General features: G+C 39.7%; 1 protein-coding gene across 1 annotated transcript in view; it reads left to right on the plus strand.

Moving 5' to 3' along the window:
- Nucleotides 1-24,295, plus strand: part of UPF2 (UPF2 regulator of nonsense mediated mRNA decay) — a 73,212-nt gene continuing 48,917 nt past the window's right edge. Inside the window, exons 1-8 of the mRNA XM_075427623.1 lie at nt 1-101; nt 5,553-5,932; nt 6,995-7,774; nt 11,661-11,821; nt 14,241-14,438; nt 16,286-16,435; nt 23,068-23,171; nt 23,680-23,765. Coding sequence (XP_075283738.1) covers nt 5,571-5,932; nt 6,995-7,774; nt 11,661-11,821; nt 14,241-14,438; nt 16,286-16,435; nt 23,068-23,171; nt 23,680-23,765 — 1,841 coding nt within the window. The 5' untranslated portion in view covers nt 1-101; nt 5,553-5,570. The remainder of the gene's footprint in view (nt 102-5,552; nt 5,933-6,994; nt 7,775-11,660; nt 11,822-14,240; nt 14,439-16,285; nt 16,436-23,067; nt 23,172-23,679; nt 23,766-24,295) is intronic.

The following is a 24,295-nucleotide window of genomic DNA, read 5'->3' on the forward strand; positions in this document are numbered from 1 at the left end:
GGGAGGGGGCCTCGCGCTCCGGGGAGGGGGCGGCGGCGGCGGCGGCGGCGGGGGAGTCGGCGCTCGCCGGGTGGCCGGGTCGATGTCCGCGCCGTGCGGAGGTAGCGAGCAGGCGGCGGCGGCGGCGGGGGGGGGGGGGCACTCAGCTCCTTGGGGAGGGCGGCCCGGAGGGCGAGGAGGAGGGCCCGGGGGTTAGGCGGCGGGACGGAGGGCGGGGGCCTGGCGGTGGGCGGGGGCCGTGAGGCGGCGCGCGGCGAGCGCTCCTCGGGGGCTGAGGCGTCCCGGGCCGGGGGGTGAGGGGAAGGGCGGGCCGGGCCGGGCCGGGCCGGGCCGGGCTGGGCTGGGCTGGGCTGGGCTGCCCCTTTCCCTCAGGCGAGCGGGGAAGGCAGAGCTCTCGGAGGCGGCCGGCTTGCCGGGGAGCCTGCTTGCGTGGGCTGGGGGAGGCGAGGAGGGGGGGCTGTTGGCTGGGAAGTCGCTCGCTCCGCCTGTATCCAGTGGCTGGTCCGCAGGCCTCTTCTCCCCAGGGAGAAGCGTATTGCTGCGGGTCCGACAGCGAAAACGCTCTCTGCGGGATGTATGGAACCGAAAGTGAAAATGCCCGGCTGGTTCGGCAGGCCTGCCTTCCCTGCCAGCGTGTAGGGGGGGCTTCTTGCTCTGCTCCCTGATTCCCTGCCTGGCTCTGTGGCTCATCTTTCAAAACTTGTGGCTGAGTTTGTTGTCTTCTGATAGAATGTGGTATTTTTCTTATGTTCCTTCCCTTTAATAGAAAGCTTAATTGCATTTCAGTTCTTGCAACTTTTAATTTTCGGGTGGTGTCGTTTCTAACGATGACAAAGTTCGTTGCTGAGGTTTTTCAGCCATTCAGAAGTGGGACATCTTGCCTACGTTCTGTGTGTCCCTTATTTCTTTCGTAGTAGAGCAGCTGTGTAAAGGAATGCTGATGTCCAGTAGCAGTAAAAAAGAATGTGAAAAACCTGAATATTCTTAGTTTAATAACACTGTCTTTCTCCCCCGCATACTTGTGTCTGCAAGGATTGGGATTCTCGTTTGTGGTACTACAGTCTGTAACAATAGGCTGTTTTTAATGATTTGAGAGGATTTAAGCGTATCAGGCCAAGGTGTTGATGCTTAGCCTTTATTTCTGAATGGTGATGAGATTAGTGATACTGATTACCTTTTATGAGCCTTTGGTTTCCTTGAGAGTAAATACGGAGATGCTTTGTCTTAAATGTTGCCTGTGTATTTCAAGACCTGTTTCTTATGTTTCTGAGCCTGGAGTATCATGAACACAATCCCATCAGTTTTCCAGATTCTGAGATTGGTATAAAAAAACTAGGTAGAAATTCAGGTACGATAGTAGGTTTCTTAACTAAGATTGAGTTCAGGTAGGTCAAATAGTGGAAAAACTGAGAAAAAATAGTTTCCTCTGGAAAAATAGCATGTGTAAGTGATGAAACTAAGAGGTTAGAATGTTAAAGCATCTAAATGTCACCACAGAAACGGTCTGCCAAGAGTCCAAAAGCATATGGAACGCTTGTCTTGTATCTGCCTTCTCCGTCCTTTCTGATTTTCAGCTGTGAGTGCCAGTTCTTCCTATCTGCTGGCTTATGAAGTTCATGTCATTATCTTGCGTTTTGATCAGTACATTCACGTAAACATTAGGTATTAAATAAAAGTTCTCTTAACAATTGATTATATCTTAACGTTTCCTTACCATTCCCTTAATCTGGACCATACTGTGTATCTTTAGCCTCATTTCCTATGGAAATGAGACCCAGGTGAGCCTGCTGCCTGTTTCCCTTTTTGTCTGCTTCGCACAACTTTTGAACCATTCTGCCAGTTTTAAACAATTAGGCAGATGTTTTGAAGGCATAAACTTTCCACAGATCTTGTGATAACTGTCAGCTGAGGAAAAGCAACAGGGTCTAAATCAACATTCTTGCCGAGGGAAGGGCTGTAGCATCGGCTCAGTGGACAGTTCTGTTTTGTCTGTGCTGTTAGCTGACACTCCTGTGCTGGCCGGTGAATCGGTCTGGGTATAGCTCGGAGGCAGCAACCGCGCTGGCTGCCTCCTGCCATCAGCGGTTGGCAAACAGAAATGAGCTGGCAGTATGGATCGGAAGGGTTTGCGAGATAAGGAGCTAGATATGTAGCAGGTAGTCAGGAGCATTGTAACATACGCATTCTGTGATACAGGACAGAAATCTGTTCCAGACTGGGTTGTCAGGGGGGAGTTTTGTCACCAGCATTCATGGGGAAAAAGCAGATAATTCTGCCTTGTGGTCGAAATCACAATGTGCCTGATTACGCTCCATCCTTTTTCTTTTTATGCCATCTTCTCTATTTTGCTTTTATATGAGCAAGTGTCAGATACGTCTTTAAAACAGAATTCTGAGTTCCTAAAATTAGGAAGAGTTTGAGTGGTGTAACAATTTTGGTAAGTGACCGTGTTGTTAAAAGTTAGGTGTGTAGCTGGATATTTTGTTGTGGTTTTTTTTCCTTCCCAATTGTAATTGAATTACCCTAGTAACAACAGGTGGGGGATAAAGACAAAAGCTGAAGTATTGGAATTACGGCGTCTTTCCAGCATTTCTTTAATCAAGCAACCTTTTTTTCCCAATGTTTTCTTTTTAAACTTAGATTCTGAAAAATAATAAATTGTAAACTAACACTTTTTTTTAATGAATGTGTTACTCTAATTTTTTTTTTATTTAGTAGACTTGGTGAAAAACATTTGAATACAGTTAATGGAGAATCTCATGCAATGTTCTAATGGACCTAACCTTCCTAATAAGATATGGTGATGTTTAAATGCTAAAAGCTTCCTTTTCAAACAACTTTTGTTAAAAATGGTGGGAGAGATAGTTTAGCTGTCTCAGACTGATGGATTTTCCAGTGTGCATTCTTACTGAGAAAAGACTAATAAACTGCTGAATTTGAAACAGAACATGTAGAGGATTTGCATCTCCTGGATAGATCTGTGAGGCACAGGTTCCACTTAACTGGCCTCCAGAGATGGAAAAAGTAGTTCAGACCTTTAATATGAAGGGGTTTGGGGCGGGCTGCGTAGTTGTTTGGGTTTTGTTGATTCCCCCCGCCCCCTCTTTGTTAAGTACTGATTTAATAATAATGCTGTTTCAAGATGATGTGGATCAGTGTTTTTGAAATCCAGGTCGTTCTGAGATGTTGAGCTGGGAAACGTTTTGGTTGTAGGCATGCATTAGGGAGCCAAATTTGCTAGTATTTGTTTAAGCAATGCTGGTTTGATTTGTCTCGCTTCCATAAATTGGTGTCAGAAACATTTATTTGTTAGTGCTGTTGCCACTTGCTGTCAAAGAGGCCAAGTCCTGAATAGGTTCTCCGTTGCTGAGTTGTCTCTGCCCGCGTATGAATATACTGTGAATTTTTGCAGTTTTTTCTTCAGAAGACCTGGACAAAGATCTTAAATTGTAATGCAGCGTTCCATGTGGGATAGTCAATATCTGAATCTGTCATGTTATGTTTTGGTGCTGGGAGAGGGAATGTGGTATGCTTAGTTGGAAACAGATTTTCTTTAGCCTCATGTCTTATTTATAAGTATCTTTAAAAATAATCAAAAATAATACCAAGGGCACTCTACATTAGATCAGAATGCAAATATCATGTTACCCGCTTTGAGTAGATGCAGGAAATATGTGAATCTAGCATATTTTCGTCATCCAGTCTGAGTAAAATGTTAGGGGTGGCAATTGGGAATCAAACTGGTGTTATTGATAAAAACTAAGCAATAGTTCTTTAGGAGATATCGTGTGCAAGCACGTCCCATCCATCCTGCCTATATATCTATTTAACTTGAAGCACATGAATATGTGAAAATGACTTTTTGTTTTAAGAAAGTAGTTTAGTCTGAAGTAAGTAAGGCTTAGGTAGTTCTAATTGCCTCTTTCAGTCCTGTCTGGCCCTGTCTGATCCTGGACATGAGTCGACAGAATGCCCCTGCATTAAGGGCAGCTGCATTCTAGACTGTACTAACAAGAGTTACCCAGCAGGTTGAGGAAGGTGAGTCTTCCCCTCTATTTGATACTGACAAGACCGTATCTAGACACCACACCCAGTTGTAGATTCTCTGTTCCAAGAAAGACATTGACATGCTGGAACAAGTCCACAGGAGGGCCACCAAGATCGTTGAGAGGTTGGAGGACATGATGTCTGAAGAGCGGCTGAGAGAACTGGCTAACTGGCTTGCTTCATAGCTGAGAAGCAGGAGGGAAGTCCAATTACTGTCTACAACAACCTAACGGGAGAGTATAGAGAAGACAGAACTGGGGTCTTGTCAAAGCTGTGCAGGGATAGGATGAGAGGAAATGGACACATAGCAAATGTGGCATAGCAAATTCCAGAATGATATTAGGAAAAGCTTTTTCACAGTGTGGTTGTTCAGGCACTGGAACAGGGACCCAGAGGGGGCCGTCGCATCTGCATCCTTGGAGATACTCAGAACTTAGCTAGCCAAGTCCCTGATCTGATTTTACGTGCTTTGAGCAAGGCAGTGAACCAGGTGACCTTCAGAGTTTCCTTCCAATCTAAATTATTCTGTGATTCTATCCTTTTTTGTTCAATATTTGTTATCTTTTGGGTCCTTAGCCAAATGAAACTAAAGCTTGGAGGGCTAGAAACCCCAAAGATGCTAAAGCTCCTACAAGTCTCCAGAAAAGCATTGGTTGAGTAGAAAGAGATGCAAACTGGAGCCTTGAATAACTGTTCGTAATTGTAGCCTTTCTGCTATTATTTGCATTTGTTCTGCTGTCAGGGAGGTTTGTGCATACATCTTAGCACAGCATGCTTTTCCAGCTGGTACTTGTGCTATACTGGAGAGTGCTTGAGATGACTGGGGAAATCTTGGGAGGGGTGAGGAAAGAGGGGAGCAAGGTGATCCCTTTTCACAATGAGGGCAGTCAGGTATTGGAGCAGGTTGGCCGGAGAGGTTGTGCAGTCTCCTTCCTTGGCGGTTTCTGAGACTGGAGCCTAGAGCAGTCTTGTCTGACCTCATAGTTGACCCTGCTTTGAGCAGGAGGTTGAACCACTTGAGGTCCTGTCTAACCTGCATTATCCTATGATCCTAAGCAGAGGGAGTGGAAAGGGGAGTATTCTATGGAGAGGTGTAGAAAGGTCAGTGAGGTGCAGGTGCATGCTGATAAATATTTTTATTCATTTTTAAGTTGAGGGTACTTTGCTTTCATCAGTTTTGGATTTTTTTTCACTTGAACTTCTGTTTATGTTCCAAGATTTTCTATTCCTCAAGTTGTAGAAACTTCAAATGCTTTTACTTCACAATTCATGCTGAAGACAACTTCACAGTATAACACTTAACCAAATGATTAGTTTTTAGCTGTTGTTAGGTCCATTCTTTAGTTCAAGACAACTTACCTTAAAAGCGTATTTTATTCTGATGAGTCAGGCATTTGTGAGTTATTTTACTTAATTAAGAACTAAGTGGGTATGGGTGGACTGTGAAAGTGACTTTAATATGTCAACAACGAGTTAAAAGTACTTCTTTTCCTGTGATTCTGCAGACTTGCCTGGGTAACACAATGCCAGCTGAGCGTAAAAAGTCAGCAAATATGGAAGAAAAAGAATCTCTATTAAATAATAAAGAAAAAGAATTTGGTGAAAGGCGGCCAGTGAGCACCCGGGAGAAGCCAAAAGAAGATGTCAAGGTTGGCATGAAGAGAGAGGCTTTAAAGGTTCCTGAAGATAAAAAGAAAAAACTGGAAGAGGATAAAAGAAAAAAGGAAGACAAGGAGCGGAAGAAAAAAGAAGATGATAAAGTAAAGGCAGAAGAAGAGCAAAAGAAGAAAGAAGAAGAAGAAAAAAAGAAACTTGAAGAAGAGGAGAAAAAGAAGCAAGAGGAGGAAGAGAAGAAGAAACAAGAAGAAGCAGCTGCTCAGCTGAAGTAAGTTGTCTTTTAATGGTTTGATTGTGCCAAATGCCATAGTCCTGCTATCAGGATTGTGAGCAGAATTATAAAAGATGAGCTGTTTGAGTTACTTATTATGAGTTGTATGCAGTGTTATAAATTTTACGTGGCTGGCTGAGTGTACTTTATGACTTCTACGTAGTTTTGAGTTTTCACCTCCAATCTCTGTTACTTTAGTCTAGTATGGGGTTTTGATAGTGTTCTTCCTGTGGTGACCATGTAATGCATAATTATTCTTGAACAAAGAAGCATGGTTTCTTTTAAGATGAAGTGTTAACGTCATAAAACTGGGAATACAGGCTCTTAACAGGTCCACAGACCATAACAGGATCAAATCTACTCTGAGGGATGGCTGTAATTTCTTTTAATCAGTCATGCACAACTGATACCTAGATGGCAAACATACAATTGTAACCTGGCAGTTTAATATGTGATATTACCAAGACAGTATTTCTTAGTATGTTACCGAAAGGTACTACAGTGTTGAAGATAGCATCTTTAGACCAATAAAGCCAAGAGTCCAGACATTCTTTTGTTTGAAATGTGTCACTTTCTAAGACTGAGGCAATGCCATAGCTGAATTCTAGTTGGGACAGATGTCTTTCATCCATTTGAAATTTTTTGTTTAATTTCAGTAGTCTGGGAATTAAAGATTTGCCCTAACTGTGTAATACAGTAACCTGTTGAAAGGTTGTCCTCTTCTGTAAGAACATCATCTCTGTCTGGAGTAAATGGAGTTTTATGTTTACATTTTAGAAATCTGTTGGATAAATATGTTCTGCATAGAAATATTTGAGAAATTTCATTTTTTAACAAGTAGTATTTGCCTTTTGCAGAAAAAAAAGTAAAGCAGTAGTTTATGAAGCAGATGGTTTAGCTTTCTAGGATTAGCTTGTTAAATATTTAAAGATAGAGTATTAAGGGGAAATTGTGTTTAGAACTACTGGAGAGTTTCCAACTATGACTTTTTTTTCCTTTGAACTGTTTACCTGAAAGTAAGGTTCAGTAATGAAAATGTCTAATTTTTGTTTCTCTTAGAGAAAAAGAGGAAGCACATCAGCTCCATCAGGAGGCTTGGGAGCGCCATCAGGCAAGAAAAGAGCTTCGCAGCAAAAACCAGAATGCACCAGACAATCGCCCTGAGGAAAACTTCTTCAGCAGACTAGATTCCAGTTTGAAGAAGAACACGGCTTTTGTTAAGAAGCTAAAAACCATTACAGAGCAACAAAGGGACTCCTTGTCCCATGACTTTAATAGTCTGAATTTAAGCAAATACATTGCAGAAGCAGTAGCTTCTATTGTGGAAGCCAAACTAAAAATATCAGATGTGAACTGCGCTGTGCACTTGTGTTCCCTCTTTCACCAGCGCTATGCTGATTTTGCGCCTTCGCTACTTCAGGCTTGGAAAAAACATTTTGAAGCAAGGAAAGAAGAGAAAACTCCCAACATTACCAAGTTAAGAACTGATTTGCGTTTCATTGCTGAATTGACGATAGTTGGGATTTTCACTGACAAGGAAGGTCTGTCTTTAATCTATGAGCAGCTTAAAAATATTATTAACGCTGATCGAGAATCCCACACTCATGTTTCTGTGGTTATCAGCTTTTGTCGGCACTGTGGAGATGACATTGCTGGTTTGGTACCAAGGAAAGTAAAAACTGTTGCAGAGAAGTTTGTCTTGAGCTTTCCTCCTAGTGAGATAATTAGCCCAGAGAAACAACAGCCCTTCCAGAATCTGTTGAAGGAATACTTTACGTCTTTGACCAAACACCTGAAAAGGGACCACAGGGAGCTACAAAATATTGAAAGACAAAACAGGTGACACTTGAAAGTTGCTTCTTTTTGTGGAGAAAAAATAGTTTATTTATGAAATGCCTAGATTTGTTGCAGTGTTTGTAAAGAAAGTCTGTTAGTGGTGTGTAGAAAATAAGTGTATTCTGCAGTGTGTCTAAAAAAAGTTCTAAATTTGCTATGAATACTTAAAACAAAAACCAAACACTCTTTGATTATCTTTTAAAGAAAATGGAGGTTGACCTTCAGCTTTTTTTCTATGTAACTCTTAAGTTTGGTGGTGTTCCCGTAGCAGGTTGAGAGTAGTGCTTCTTTCCCAGCTGGTACTGTCCTTTTCCAGTTGGCACAATCTAATTTCTCCCTTTCCACCCACATGTATCTACCGGAGCATATGCCACAATGGCTTTGGCTTGTTTACTTTTTTAGTGTACCAGTATGGAGGAAAAATTAGGTTGGACTAACAAGCTGTCCCTTACACTTCAATGAGGGCCAATTTTATATATTAAAATGTTGAAGGGTAGAGACAATTTGATTCAAATCCTCTTAAATGTCTATATGAAATAGTAATATTGAAGCATATGAATATACACACCTTTAAGATATGAATAATCTAATTTCTACCATGACCACATTGTTTAATAATTGTTTGCTTTTCTTTAAAGCATCCTGAATTGTTGTTATTGGAGCCAGCCTAAACCCAACTGCTGGTCTTAAAACATGGGCTTTGTTAAATGCTTTTGGAAGCATTCCAGGCAGATAGAAATGAATGTGTTACTGTGTGTAGGCACAGGTTTTAACTAAAAGGCTGAACATCAGACAAGAGCCAAATGTATGCTTGGAATACATTCAAATTTGATGTTCCCAAACCAAGGCTTTAAACTTGGATCCGGTGTGCTGATGGGTGTTGTGCTGCAGTCCTGTCCGGTCTCGGTCAGCTAAGTGGTGTATTCTGCAGGACCATAAACTGACTTTGGAGCTACCATTATTTTTACAAGTACCTTATTACTTTGAAGTGTGTTATTGACTTAGTTGGTTTGTTTCTTCTTTAAAGTTAATGAATATAAACTTTTATACTGTCATAATTACAATTGGTCCTGGGCACGTTGGTTCTGGCTGAGATTTCAATGAGTGAGTGTTACAAAGTCTGCATGATAGCAAATAAAGTAAAAAAAAAAAAATCCAAGAGGTATGAAGAATGTTAAGAAACCATGAAGAAGAAAGAACGTAAGTGATGTAGGAGAGGGAAATGTTTGCTTGCACAAGTGGATAAAAATGACTGGGTAGATCCCTGAGCAGCCTGGTCCAATGTCATCATTGAGCCTGCTTTGAATAGATCAGACTAGAGAACATTTATGCACCTTGTCTGACTTATCCCTGTGAACTTGGGTGCAAAGCTTTGTTTTGGGGAAGGAATGTGAAGAAGCATAGTTTATAATTTGATTAAGATAATTTTATTATTTATCTGAACTTTTAGATGTTTATTTTAGCTGCTTTCAAAGTTGGGGAATAAATTTTGGTAAAGATACAAGACATCAAAAAAAACTTTCCTGCCTGATTTTATTTGCTTACAACATGTCTGTGACAAGAGAGCTGCTTGACATTTGCATGCTGCGGATGTGCAAGGCATGAGGTCAAAGACAAAAACTTGCCTGGGAAGAAGCCGGTGAATACTGTAGAAATCTTCCTAAACTGCAGATTTATGAAAGGTGATTGTGGTGACATGTTGTGGGTTTTTTGGGGGTGTTTTGTGTTTTTGTTTGTTTTTTTTTAAAAAAAAAGGAATGATCCTGTTGGAAAAAACGATCTTCTGTGTATTTGAAACCTGATCCACTTTGCTGATAGCAACAGCTTTTAGCCCCCCTGTTATTCCAGAACTGGTGAAGCGAACAGGGAGCAAACTGTTCCCTCTTGTGCATCAACAGTGTCATATGTTTAGGTGATGATATTTTGTCAGGCAAATCCTTCTGGAATTTACCTGTGTCAGGAAAGTGACTGTGGAGTAACTCAAGCTATACAGATTGGTTGAGTTTAATCAAAAATTAATATGCTAACATTAACAGTGCTGTAGTATCGTGTTACCTGCTGAATCATTTAGGTAAAATCAAGGCGTTATTAGACACACATTGTTAGTCACCCTCAAAGTAAAGCAGTTCTTCCTCGTGTTCAGATGGAGCTTCTTATGCTTCAGTGTACTTCAAAAGTACTGTATGCGGTACTTTTAATTGTATTCAGAAATGAATTGTACTTTTAAAAGTTTGCTGAGTATGCTTTAGCTTGCTTGAATTTGTTAACGCTTGTCTTTTGGTAACCAGAACTGAGAACCGAAACTCTTTGCTTTTTTGTTTTTAATAATAACTCAGAGCATCAGTGCTCATGTTTATGAGGCTGCTGGTACATTTTAAGCTTAAAATATGTTCCTGATCGATAGCTGTCTCCATGGAAAGGCCATGAATTGGCACTTAACATGTTTCCTGAATCAGATTAAACTACTGCACTGCATAAATTGTCAGTGGTTATTTAATGTATTTATTTTTCTTACTCTACTTTGCAGGAACAGGTAACACATGTTACATAGGTGTGTTTTTGTAAGAGGGACAAGAAATAGATTTTTTGCTCGCGTTCTTGCTTCTTGCCTTCTAGCAAGACATCTGTGTCAAGTTCTGATTCTGAGCAGATAGGGATTTTGTTGCTCACCCTGTCTATATGTTGTGTAGAAAGATGACTTTTGTTTTACAATTAACTTGGAACTGAAAAAAGCCAAGATTGTTATCCCTCAACTTGCATTGCTTGAACTGTTTTAGAATTTTTATGCCATAAAATGTTTGGGTCTTTTGTCAAGAATGTGATTGTATACTTATAGCTTAATAAAAGCCTGATGATAATGTAATGGTGCAGACTGGTTTAGGAATTATGGCATTCGCACCTGATTTCAAACTTTATCTTCTGATGCTTTCATTCAGTGGAGGGTGCATCCTCAGTGGTTACAGCTAGTTAGTCCAATGTTACTGGCGTTGTTCAAGCTGCTATAAAACAAAGTGGAAAATTGCTAGGCAAGCTCATTCTGTCAGCTTCCCTTTGAAAGTCCATGTTTGATCTGAGCCCATTTGTGCCTTTGCTGGTGTAGGCCCCCAGACAGCTCAGCCGGCCTGAAAGGTCTTGATATTTTTGTCTAAAATCCAAAATGGTCTTAATTATAGTTTGGTAAGAAAATTGAGTTGTACTGTTCTGCATGTGATCCTGAAACTGCTTTACTGTGCACTTGTAAGCAGTGATTATGTTCCTTCAAATGCAAGTTGCTTTTGACAACAGATTTCAATTTTAAAAATGAAAATTTTAAATACGTATGGATAGTTTCATAAAAGAAAACAAAGAGCAAGTGAATAAACAAATGTAACTGCTCTTAATTTGGACTGATAGCCTTGAAATAACTTGATTTGTTGGAAAATTAATGGGCTGGTCTTGATGTGCAATTTTTTTGAGCCTCTTGGTGATGATTGCCGATTTAATAATTTGAACAACATGGAAGTGTATTCTTACAGATGCAAAGCAACTTTATCCAGCTTTCATGGAAGTTGAATGTTTTAATTTACTACAGAAGTCTTTTCATAGTGCAGGACCGTTACAGGACAATCATGGGAAAAAAAAATAAGTTAGTCTTTCTCTTTGGACATTGAAGTTAGAGCTTCTGTTCCTGTTCTACCCTCAATGATATTGAAGTTGGTAATGCAGTATGGTTGTCTGGAAAAAAAATAGTGTTGCTCAAATTCTTGCTATTGTGATCTAAACTAGAATTCTTGCAGTTCCTTCGAAGAGGGAAGGTTAGCTTTGCTCAGAGAAATTGGTAGTGGTTCAGAGTAACTCATATGTATTTGAAGAAAAAAAGGTTGTCTTACAGTAACTTTGATTTTTATAGGCGCATACTTCACTCCAAAGGAGAGCTGAGTGAAGATCGACACAAGCAATATGAGGAGTTTGCAATGTCCTATCAGAAGCTGTTGGCAAATTCTCAATCTCTAGCCGATCTTTTGGATGAAAATATGCCTGACCTTCCCCAAGAGAAGCCAACACCTGAGGGTAGGCTGTCTTCTAAAGCAAGTAAACAGGATGCCGGACTTGGCTTGGGTCTGTGTGGTGGGAAAGCTAAACATACCCTCTTACTAATGTGTTCTTCCCATTGATTTCTTCTTCTTTATATTTTCCCCCTTAAAGATATAAAAAATGAACAATACATATGTTTTTATTAAAATAATTAAACCTAACATGTAACCATAACTACTGTATATGCTGTGTAGTTACGATAACTTAAGTAATATCTATTTAGATTTGTTTCAGGTAATACAGGAATAAATGGAAAATTAAAAATGTTTTTAAACTAATCCTTTCAATTTAATGTACTGCCTTTTTAAATATTTAAAGAACTGTATATATTAGAGTTTTAAAATCTGATATTGTTAAAAAATGAATTTGAAGTGTATTTTGGGTCATGATGAACAGGAACATATTGTTAAGGTAGACAAGTGACTAGGTGACCCTCTGACCTCCTGAGGAGAAGTACAACATTTAACTGCTATTCAATGCCTTAATGAATCTCAAATTTTAGGGTTAGAGATGTTGTTGAAATAATGAATGTACCTTTTGTCTGAGTGATCTTGAGCTTCACAGAATTACAGAATGGAGGGGGTTGGAAGAGACCTCTGGGGATCATCTATGTCCAACCCCCCTGCCAAAGCAGGGTCACCTACAGCAGGCTGCACAGGACCTTGTCCAGGCGGGTCTTGAATATCTCTAGAGAAGGAGACTCCACAACCTCCCTGGGCAGCCTGTGCCAGGGCTCCATCACCCTCAGAGTGAAGAAGTTCTTCCTCATGTTCAGCTGGAACTTCCTGTGCCTCAGTTTGTGCCCGTTGCCCCTTGTCCTGTCACTGGGCACCACTGAAAAGAGTCTGGCCCCATCCTCCTGACACCCACCCTTGAGATATTTGTAAGCATTTCTAAGGTCCCCTCTCAGCCCTCTCTTCTTCAGGCTGCTCCCTCAGCCTCTCCTTGTAGGAGAGATGCTCCAGTGCCCTCATCTTCCTCGTAGCCCTCCGCTGGACTCTCTCCAGTAGCTCCTCATCTTTCTTGAACTGGGGAGCCCAGAACTGGAAAGAGCACTCCAGATGGGGCCTCACTAGGGCAGTGTAGAGGGGAAGGAGAACCTCCCTCAACCTGCTGGCCACGCTCCTCCTAATGCATCCCAGGATCCCATTAGCTTTCTTGGCAGCCAGGGCACACTGCTGGCTCATGGTCAATTTGTTGCCCACCAGGACACCCAGGTCCCTCTCTGCAGAGCTGCTCTCCAGCAGGTCCGCCCCAAGCCTGTACTGATGCATGGGGTTGTTCCTCCCCAGGTGCAGGACCCTGCCCTTGCCCTTGTTGAACTTCATCAGGTTCCTCTCTGCCCATCTTTCCAGCCTGTCCAGGTCACGCTGAATGGCAGCACAGCCTTCTGGGGTATCCACCACTCTTCCCAGTTTTGCGTCATCAGCAGACTTGCTGAGGGTATGCTCTGTCCCTTCATCCAGGTCATTGATGAAGAAGTTGAGGAAGACTGGGCCAATTACTGATCCCTGGGGGACACCAGTAGTTACTGTCCTCCAACTAGACTCTGTGCCACTGATGACAACATTCAGGGCTCTGCCATTCAGCCAGTTCTCAATCCACCTCACTGACAACTCATCCAGCCCACACTTCCTGAGCTTCCCTAGGAGGATGTAATGGGAGACTGTGTCAAAAGCCCTGGTGAAGTTGAGGTAGACAGCATCCACGGCTCTCCCTTCATCTACCCAGCCAGTCATGCCATCGTAGAAAACTATCAGATTGGTCAAGCATGATTTCCCCTTGGTGAATCCATGTTGACTGCTCCTGATAACCTTCTTTTCCTCCACTTGCTTAATGAAGACCTCTAGAATTAGTTGCTCCATCATCTTTCCTGGGATGGAGGTGAGGCTGACCGGCCTGTAGTTCGCTGTGTCCTTCTTGAGGAGTGAAGGGACATAAGAGCTTAAAAAAGCGTATTTGTTGAATACCTCTAAATTTAAAATTATTCTTGTTAAAATTCTGTTTTTGAAATACAGTGAGGTAGGAGGTACAGTTCATGCTTAAAGCAATTACTTTTTATGCTAATGTGGTTAAAGTCTGTTACAGCTTTCCTTTCTAATAGCACATAATGTGCTTCTTGATTTTACTTGATCTGACTTTCACTCTGGTAGAAAACAGGCAGTATCAATGCCAAATGTATAATTTTAAGATAGCTTATTGATGTATCGAATAGTAAGATTGGGTTGTTAAGAGTGGTTTGAAGTGTATGTTGCAATATTTAAGTGAAAACAGTGGCAGTAATAAATAGGTTAACGTGTTTCTAGAGGTGGTTTTTGAATCTTTAAAGGTGCCTCTCTTTAGAAGGTGAGAAACTTGTGTAAATAACTCTCTTGTGGTTTCACTATTTTTGCAGAGCATGGACCTGGTATTGATATTTTCACACCAGGAAAGCCTGGAGAATATGACCTGGAGGGGGGTATCTGGGAAGACGAAGACGCTAGAAACTTCTATGAGAATCTCATCGACTTAAAGGCTTTTGTGCCAGCAATTTTGTTTAAAGATAATGAAAAGTGTTCTCAGAACAAGGATTCCAGCAAAGATGAATCAAGAGGTAGGATGCTTAGATGAGTATTTTTTTAACATATGTCATCCAACGGATATGCAAATTTGATGGAAGTAATGAGTCTCTAATGAATTGTGGTGATCAGGACAGTACACCAGTTTGGATAAATTTTTAGGGGAGAAACTACATGGGATAGGAATTATATCTGGATATGGTGTTTGAGGAAGGAAAAAAAGTAAATGCATTTTAATATTGATAGAATTTTAAATTTAAAATAATTGGAGATTAACCAATGCAAGTAAATGTTAACTCTTCTGTGAGAAACCTAGAAATTTACCTTCTTGGAGAGATGTTAGTGCTCATTCTGTTTTTTCCACTAAATATTCCACGGTAACTAACTGTCTCTGTATAAAATTCCAGTTGATTAAAAGGTCTGGTGGTTCCTCACTTCTGACGCAGCCCTAGGTTCACAATCAAGCTTTGGTAGACTTTAGTTATAATGGGATAAAAATGACATTCGCCAGCACTGGCTCAAAGTGTAATGGAAGATGCATGTTTGGATAAGAGCAGTGTTTTGGCATTGAGAAAATGCCATCAAAGACACTGGCTACGTGGTTTTCTAATACACATGCAATAGGTCACTGTTGAGTATTAATGGAATTTCAACTTTATAGCTCATGGCCTTCTTTCTGATTTTTAAATTCTGAAATTTTGCTGTGAGGATAATTGGATGTTGGAGCAGCTTGCCCAGGGAGACTGGAATCTCTGCCTTAAGAGGTTTTTCAGGACAACTGGAAGGAATCCCTGAGAAAAGTCGCCTGAATACAGTGCTCATCCACTTTGATCAGAAGTTGAACTAGAGACCTCACTGAGGTCCATTCCAGACTGAATTAAGTCTGTGATTCTAAACAGGTTGCTTGCTTTGTGATTCTGCTGTTTCCACAGCATGTGTGTACTGTTTCTTGTCACGTTTTTGTTTGAAAAATGTAAGTATTTTAATAAGGTTATTTGCCTGAAATATTATTTTTGCTTTGAAGCATAGCCTGCAAATGAATAAAAGTAGCAAAGTTTTAAGGATAGTAATCTCTTGGAAAAAATGCTCTGTGCTGGACCAGTGTTGTTGTCCAAGAAAAAAATTAGCTATTCTTTCCTGAATCTTCCATCTGGAGATTCATAGATTATTTGTTTTCAAGGAAAATACTATTTTTGTTTGACTTTCTACATAGCACATCATTTGTCCACTATCATCCTCCTGGTCTGCTTTTTGCTTTTTTTCTTGGTCTGTGCAAAACACTTTATCTTGCTTTGTCAATTTTGTTATCGGTTGAGCTATGAAGAATATACGATGCAAACATTAAATTAGAATTTGTACCTTTGAATCTGTCTCTTTTTCAACAATGTTTGTGATATTCATTTACTGGGGTTTTGGAGGATACTGTTTTTCTGTCTGACCATCCCAGTATGCAAGTTTTTTTTGCTTGCACTTTCCATGTGATGGCTCAACAATCTGTTTTAAGCACTTTTGGACGTAGAATGCTTAGATTTCGGAATATCTTGTTCCGTTTGAATGTATGCATGTCATCCAATAAAGATGTACCAGGTATAGTTCAGAAAAACCAGAGCACTGAAGACTGTTGGCAATCCTTAACAGATCCCAGTGTAGGTAAATGTTTGCAGTTTTCGGGCATCTGGGTAAAACTGTATGGAGGGTATCAAACCACTGAGACCTAACATGAGATGGTATAGTCTCAAGAATTAGGTACTCTTTCCTCTGTTTGCTTTTAATGAGACTAACACACTGAAGAGACGTGGGTTTAGCAACATGAATCTTCCTGTATTCTAATCATGACTGTGTGTATTTAATAGTTAAAAATTTCTACTTAACTTTTAAATAGATTCAAAAGATGCCAAAGATAGTAAGGAAGCACCTGGGAGTGAGGATTTGGAGTTGGAGCTGGAAAACCTGGATATTAATGATGATGCTCTGGAGTTAGACTGTGGAGATGAAGCAGAAGATCTTACAAAAAAGCTTCTTGATGAGCAAGGTAAGAAGAATTGGTTTTAGGAATTCTTTGTTGCTTCCCGGTTGTTTTTTTTGAGCGTGATGGTTTTTTAGTCAGTAGATAGAGTGACTTCAGGGAGAACTATTGATTTGTTGATATATTTATGAAACTTTAGTAGCTAGAAGCTTAGGATTGTGGTCAAAAATGCATTTGTAAGAAGATATTCAGATACAAGTGAAAAGCATTATAAGGAGGTTTATGCAGTGAAAGTTATTGATTCCTTCGTATAGCTATTCAAAATAATGGAAAGTGAAGGCAGTTGTCTGAAAAGTGACTAGCAAGAAGTATGTAGACTGAATTCAGTGCATAAATGATTTTCTCATCAAATATGCTTAGGGTAATAATAAAATAGCTTCTGTTTTTAACTTCTGTTGAAATCCAGGATTTAGCTCTGCCTCTGTCTTGTTAATCGTTTAATACTTTTCTTTTGATATTATGGCTTTACATTGCAGGATTTATGAAATCTAACCTCTAATTACATGTAAAGGGCTGCAAATGGCATCTGTGAAAATCTAGCTGTGTTAGTTTTACTAGGGGAAAGAGCAGCAAAATGTTTCTTAAGAATTTTTTCTTATGAGTTACAAGTTTTTCAGTGGTACTGAATAGTGGGAAAAGTAACATCAGGTGTTAGGGCCCATATTCATAAAGGAGCAAGTGAGCTGTTTTCTTTTAACCCAGTTTGTAAGACATGTCGGTTTTGCTGCTTTGGATTTCCAAGGACCAATGCAGATTCTTTTCTTTGTTTCTGAAGCAGCAAACTTGTTCTTGTGTCTAGAATGCTGAGGGGAAAAAAATTATGTCTGGAGTCTCCTGGCTGGAGGTTCTGCGGCTTAAAAGTGAAAATCCTACCTGATCTAGTGAATTTAGTGATCCTCTTGCTTGAAACTGCATTGGGCTTTAAAAGCTAAGAAGTTAAAGCAAAAACTTCAAGCTGTGGAGTTCACATTAGAGCAAAGAAGTTCAGTCCCTGGCAAAGACTGTGTATCAGTGTTTAAAGCGTAGGTTCATCTGACCAAGCTGATGTGTGAATCTGTGGGTTTGGGCGTTCAGTAGCTTGAACAGCTCCTCAAAGTTCCAGTTTCTCTCAGCTGACAATAGGGATGGGTTAGGGCATATGAATATTTAAATTGGATGACTCTTGTGTACATAAAGTTAGTTGAGCTGAAATTAATCTTTGGACTATGCTGGTCTGTGACACCTCACAAATTCGAAGAAGTTACAGCTCCAGAATCAGACTGTTTCAGACTCCTGAAAGGAGAGCTGTCAGGATAATTCTATATAATATTTCCTTAGGTTTTTGCTTTCTTTACCCAGACAGGTCGGAAAAGGCCATACCCTCTTTGGAATAAATTTTCTCTTCTATTTATATTCTTTTCTGAGTAGTTGTCAGCTCATTAAGCTGGTCAAAATATAAAGTTTTAATTGCAGAACATTCACCCTGAGCGAGTTCTGTCTTCTGGTCAGACACCTCAAACAACGCAGCGAAGAGCTTGGTTCTAGCTATCTGTAAGGGAAGTTCACGTGGACGGCCTCTTGGAATCAAAAGCAAGAAGAGCAGTTCATTCTGGATTGCTCATAGCCTGCTAATAGGCCAAAAGTACTGTGTCAATAGACATCTAAAGGAACGTGGATATTTCCTTTGTGTCTTATTGAAGGGTTTGTTGTCTGGGTAGGAGGATGAAGATTATTCCAAGTATAAGGATAAAGCCAAACAACAGGAGTGAGAGATCCTGTAGAAGTGAGGAAGGAACAGGAGATGAGATCACAAGTAGACGATGCAGTCTCTGTGTAGTTTTTAGCTTACTGGGAGGCAATGCCAGTTAGAGTATGTACAATAGTACAGAAGGGACTGATGATCATGTTTTTGACTGTAAAAGGAAGGTGATGTTTTGTCATAATATTTCTGGTTTTAAACTAGCTATTGACTGAGCATTAAACATACTCCCATCTGAAAGATTAATCTAAAATGTGTCAGAATGGGGTTAATTTTTTATCAATAAACAGCCATCCCTTAAAGAAAGCCTTTTCCTTTCTGCCTGGTGAAGGTAATGTCATTTGGCTCAGTGTAGGCTTTTTCCTCAGTGGAGAACTATTGCTTCATGATTGTCTTTGCTCATTAGCTTATTTTTTGTGAACATATAGAAAATTAGTTTCTATATTAATTCTATGTCTCTGTCAAATTTATAATACTGACAAGTGGCTTCATAAATTAATGATGGAAGTTAAAATATGTATGAGTACCAAATCGTTGTTCTGCTAGAAAACTAGGGTATTAATTAGCAGCAGGTAGGTTTTGCTTTACTTGAAACACAGAGAAACACAATGATTGGTTTTTGCTGGGGTTTGTGTGTAATCCTGAACACCCCTAGTTGGTAGCACCAGATATGCCGAATTAACAGAAATCTCAATTTAGGTGGTGGTTTAAGCTCTGTGATGTGTTTCCATCTAGTGAACTGGTAATTTTTTTTCACCATTTCTCTTAAGTAAAATTCACTTAATTTGAAATTAGGAAAATTATATGTCCTTCAGCTGCAAAATATAGCTTTAACTTTTCTTCATGTGTACTGAATTTTTGTGCATCTGTACTTGAGGTGAGTTAGTAGTAATGTTTTGCTCAAAGCCAGCAAAGAATGAAACCACTGTATTATGACACTGTTAAAAACATAAACCAGAATATTCCTATCCAGCCATCCTAGGTTGAGATGGGCCTGTAGTATAAAAAGGGAGGATGCGTGAGGTATATCAGGGTCCTAGATCTTAGAATAGCTTGGGTTGGGAGAGACCTTTCAAGGTCATCTAGTCCAACCCCCCTGCAATGAGCAGGGACACCTTCAACTAGACCAGGTTGCTCAGAGCCCCGTCCAGCCTGATGTAAGGTCCAAGATGAAGAAAAGTAGCTTTAGTTATTGTGATAATCTGGGGGTGTGGATTTCATTGGCAGAGGGAATATATAAATTAGAGGGGAAAACAGGATAAATAGGGTAGACCGTCTAGTCAGAGGGTGGGTACTGCAGGTCTTTTGTTACTTCTGCGTCTCCTTCTGTCACTTCTCTTCAGTCTTTTCTCCTCTGTCCAAATATGAGGGAGGCAAGGCAATTTTCCAAAGTGTGTGTTTTTAAAACAGATTTGCCATGGTGTAGTATTCTTCACAACACTGCAGTACCTGTTTCTGCACTTTTTTCCTGAAGTTTGGAGTCTATAATAGTCAGCTACCTTTAAGATATGACATGTGAAAGGAAAGTTGATGCAGTTAGTTGAAGAGGTTTGTTTACCAGGAATTCAGCTAATTTATTTTTTTTTTCTATTGCATTAACTTTGAGTGTATCTTAATTTTCTTATTTTCAATATGCTCAGGGAAGAGAGAGGGAGCAGATAGCACCGGAGCTGAAAATAGTGACGGAAAACATGCTGAAAGAAGTGAGTTTTGAGGTTGTTCTTAAAAGAGAAGATACGATGTTAAAAATGAAGCTGTGTGAATGGAGACAAAGATTTTAAGTTAAGGAATGGCCAGGGTGGAAGCCATCAAGAGTGCTGGGAGCAGGAGTCTGATGTCAATATATCTAGCACCAGTTCCTGTAAGGTTGGTCAGCAGCAGAGGTGATGGGTTAGAAGTGAGTATTAAGTCAACCCTGTTAATTTTGCTAGGCTGTTTAGAGAGCTAGCAAAGTTCCTATCAGAAGAGCAGGAATTTAAAAAAGATTGAAGATTATTCATTAAGAACTACTTTTTGCACTTGTGAGACTAGATTCTGAACACATTCCTCAGTGAGGCTTTGATTCAACGAGATGTTTAACACTATGGTATGCCTAAGTGTTGTGCAGAGAGGGGGATCCAGCCAACGGTTTGCTCACGTTACGGGTTCGTACCGTCTGCACCTGAGAGCTCCTGCATGATCCGGTTCATTACAGAAACTCATCTCACAGAGGAGTAACTGCTAGTTTTACAAACGCACTTCTGTTACTTCCACTGTCTGGGTGACACTATATAAAGTAGACTGAAGCTTTCAGGCAGGGGGGAGTTTCATGGACAGCCCACTCTGTAAGGTTATAGTTTTGTAAAAATTAAAGAAAGATGTTGACGATAAGGGAGCCAGGGCTTTCTCAGAAAGTAAGCACGTCGGGAGAGGGGAAGGCAAATAACTGTTGTGGCTGAAGCAGACGATTGGCACCAATCATTGCAGAACGACTTCAGTGAGTCCTTCGTGTCTTCTCATGCGTTCTCTGTTCTGCTCCCTGAAAACTGCAGGAGTGCATGCATTTCTGGTTAAATATAAAGGTGTTTAAAAACAAAAAAACATTTTCTTTCAGTATCTACAGTGACCATACTGCATGATTTAATCTGCACCAGATAGACGATTACAAATAATCTAACTGTAATTAGCATACATTACTACTTGTAGTAAATTTTTAAAAAGAGGTAATACAGTTTTAAAATGTGGTGATGATGAAAGACTGGAACGCAAGAGGATCGAAGTGACAAGCAAGATTTTTTTTTTTTTTTTCATTAATTGCATACGTAGAATCGTCGTTTGCCTTGGAGAAGGAACCCTTGACCATTTAATTTCCTGTCACTGTAAAATTCTTAATTTTCTATCTTAAGTCCCAAACCTGCTTCAGGTACTACAAAAGAGCCTTTCAGCTTAGAAAGTAGCCACATACTGTGAGGAGAAAGAAATACTTAGAAATACAAAGTGACGATATCTGCAGCCCTCCAGTGAGGGAAAGGACTAATGAAAGAAGAGATAAGTTTGGGAACCCTTGAAATTAAGTGTGATAGCAGGGCCTCTTCAAAGATTCTCTTGAAAAGTGGCTGAATTGTTAAAGACTTGGATTTTTAAATTTATTTCAAGAGCATTGAGTCAGTTGGAATAGAAGACTGAGGTGAGACAACTAATTGCTGTAATGGAAAAAAAGGAAGATAAAAGAACATCAAAAGGAATCAGAAAGGTGTGACTAAATATCTAAATGGAAAAATGCATTAAACCAAGATTTGCTAGTAAAGTTGTCTGGTTTGAGCTATTGCATGCATCCTAGTGGACTCTTAACTCCGAGTACATGGGTGGTGAGAGGGTCAGGATTCATTAAGCATTTAAAACTTCATGGTCCTCTTGTCTGAGCATCTGGAACATCTTCCCTTTCTTCTTTCTCCTTTCTTAATGAACCCTTCTCTCTTGTTCTTCTGACATCCAGTTGCCTGTGCAAGAGAGGAGGCGATGGCATTTACTTATTTGCTTTAATCTCTAGGATCTTCAAGATGGGGTAGCTGGCAGTGTTCTTTGGAACTATTCTTAGTGTTTCTCTAGTTAAGCTCAACCGCTGCCCTGAGCTGTCTCAAAAAAAAAAAAAAAGGGTCCTACAGTGTAGCATCTTTGTTTTCTTTTTGCTTTTCAGTAACTTGACAAAGGGACTTCAGTCTTTCATGCTCGTTTATCTTACTGTGTAGCCTGTAAAGACAAAGTGACTTTACCAAGTCTTGGGTATTTTTGTAGTTTATTTGGGTGCAATTCCACCACCACCATATTCACCTTTTCGAGGTCTATCTGTGTCTGTTCTGCTTTCAGATCCCTCATGGATATTCTTGTTACTGCTGAACATCCTCACACTGAAAGGAAACCAAACATCATTGTGTTCCTTTTTCAGGAAACAGTGTTCTTTTGTGCAGCTTTAGCCAAGGAAGGATTCTTTCCAAGTGTTTGTGTTCTAACTTGTTTTTTTGGCTTATGTTGTGCTATAGAGCAAACTAGGCTCTTGTCTAGGACTTAGTAAACTCTGGAAAATTTCTGAAGCACACCACGTGTTTTGCAGTTAAAGGGTAACTGTAGGGGGATTGGTCTGGTGACACCCTCATAGCTGATGTCAGAAAATCTGAATTTCAGTGGTAGAGTTGTCCTGCAGACTCTAACTTAAGCAGTGTTACTGACTCAATTGGTAGATACAGGTCACTGTCATCGCTTCCGATGTTGCAGATTACATAGAAGCATTTGCTTGAAAAACAAGTTGTCACTTGCCTTGCAATTGCTATGTGATCAACCCTCCATCCTTGTTGATTTATGATTCTCTGTTCTGGTTTCTGTACAGCTGAAAGAATTAAGTTGGCCTCTAGCTTTCACAACCTCAAGTGAAAAGATGTGAAGAACCTACCAGATGAAAGAGTGGCCTTAATGGACATTTTTGATCAAAAATTGTGGTTTTCCCCCAGGGCAAATATACATTAAAAAGTGGAATCCACAATTGCATTAAGGTGTTTTGTTTTGTTTCCCTAAGTATTCGGGCCTTCTTGTGGTCCTCTTATCACTTAAAGAAACTACCATAGTTTTCTAGGAATATATATTTATTGTTGCTCCTGACAGTAAAAATTAGGAGGTAGGGAATTCGTGAATAGGAAGACAATTTATAAATGTGATACTTTTGACTTTTGTTGGCATAGACAATCACTGGATTATTTTTTTTGCATTAAAAAATGAATATTTTGTATTCATCTTTATATCTCATTTTTTTTTGAATCTGTGAATTAATGTTTGACAACTAAACATTACAAATTCGGGGAATGTGATAGTCAGTCATTATGTTTCATAACTTAAAGATGTGTGCTGCTTGTTTATTTCACTCTGTTAGAACAAGAGGATGAAGAAGCCAGTACTGGATCTCATTTAAAACTTATAGTAGATGCTTTTCTTCAGCAGCTTCCAAATTGTGTCAACAGAGACCTCATAGACAAGGTATAGTTTTTGTTTTTTCCACTCTTGAAAGCTATAATGCTAGATCAAATAGAACAGAAATAAAGGTTTGAAGCTTTGGAGTGTAGCAGTAGCTGAATTATTTTTAATCTAGAGGAAATATTTTCTTTTTCTCACTTAGCCATTGCCCAAATATGATGTGATATTGGTTTTGTCTGTTTTCTGACGTGTTAGTTTCTTTTAGAAGTAGACTTGGCTTTTTATTTTTTTCCTCCTATCCCTCCCTAACAAATTACTCCCCATCTGCCTAAAGCTGCTTCCTTCCTTATATTGATCTGAAGAATCAGTCCGTATTTCTGTAGTGGGACATTTTTTCTAACTATGTGAGTTCCAGACAAAAATGAAGATTTTTCTTTACAGTTTTTTTAAAGCAGCTGCATGTAGCAGAAGTAGCTCTGTGAAAGATGCATTTGAAAACCATGCTATATTTCTTTAAATACAAAGCTGCTGCATTAAAGGTGAAGTATTGTATTGACTTTTCTCTTTATAGGCGGCAATGGATTTTTGCATGAATATGAATACAAAAGCCAACAGAAGAAAACTAGTACGAGCACTCTTCATAGTTCCTAGACAAAGGTAAGAACTGAAGAGGAACAAGCTGGATCCACCCTTTGGTTATTTAACTTTACATATGCATATATTTTTTAACTGTTTAAATTACTGAAGACCAGTGTGTATTCCGAATTGTATTTGTTTGTTCCTGACGTGCACTTTTGGAGTGATTTATGCTAGACCACCAAAGAAGCGTTTAGGATTAATGATCAAGCGATTCACCAAAATATTTTGCCATAGCAGTGTAAATTTTTTTATGATTAGTTTCTCTTTTCTGGTACTTGTGTGTTTGTAGTGGATCTTTTTAGTGACCTTTTTTTTAACCATGGAAACAAGAACAAAACCTACCTTCTATCAAACAAGGAGAATATATTTCATTCAGGAGAACTTGCACTTTTTTATATAAGAACCTGGGAAAAGTTAGAGCACAGTGTAGTTTAGGAAGGAGGATTTGTTAATTCTGATACAGCACATACCTGTTATAATAGCCTTGTATCTTCTGGAACAGAGCTGGTTCTAGGCTGGCTGGTTTAGAGAAAGCCAGTACAAGAGTT

Source organism: Opisthocomus hoazin, chromosome 8 (assembly GCF_030867145.1).
Source record: "Opisthocomus hoazin isolate bOpiHoa1 chromosome 8, bOpiHoa1.hap1, whole genome shotgun sequence".
NCBI lineage: Eukaryota > Metazoa > Chordata > Aves > Opisthocomiformes > Opisthocomidae > Opisthocomus > Opisthocomus hoazin.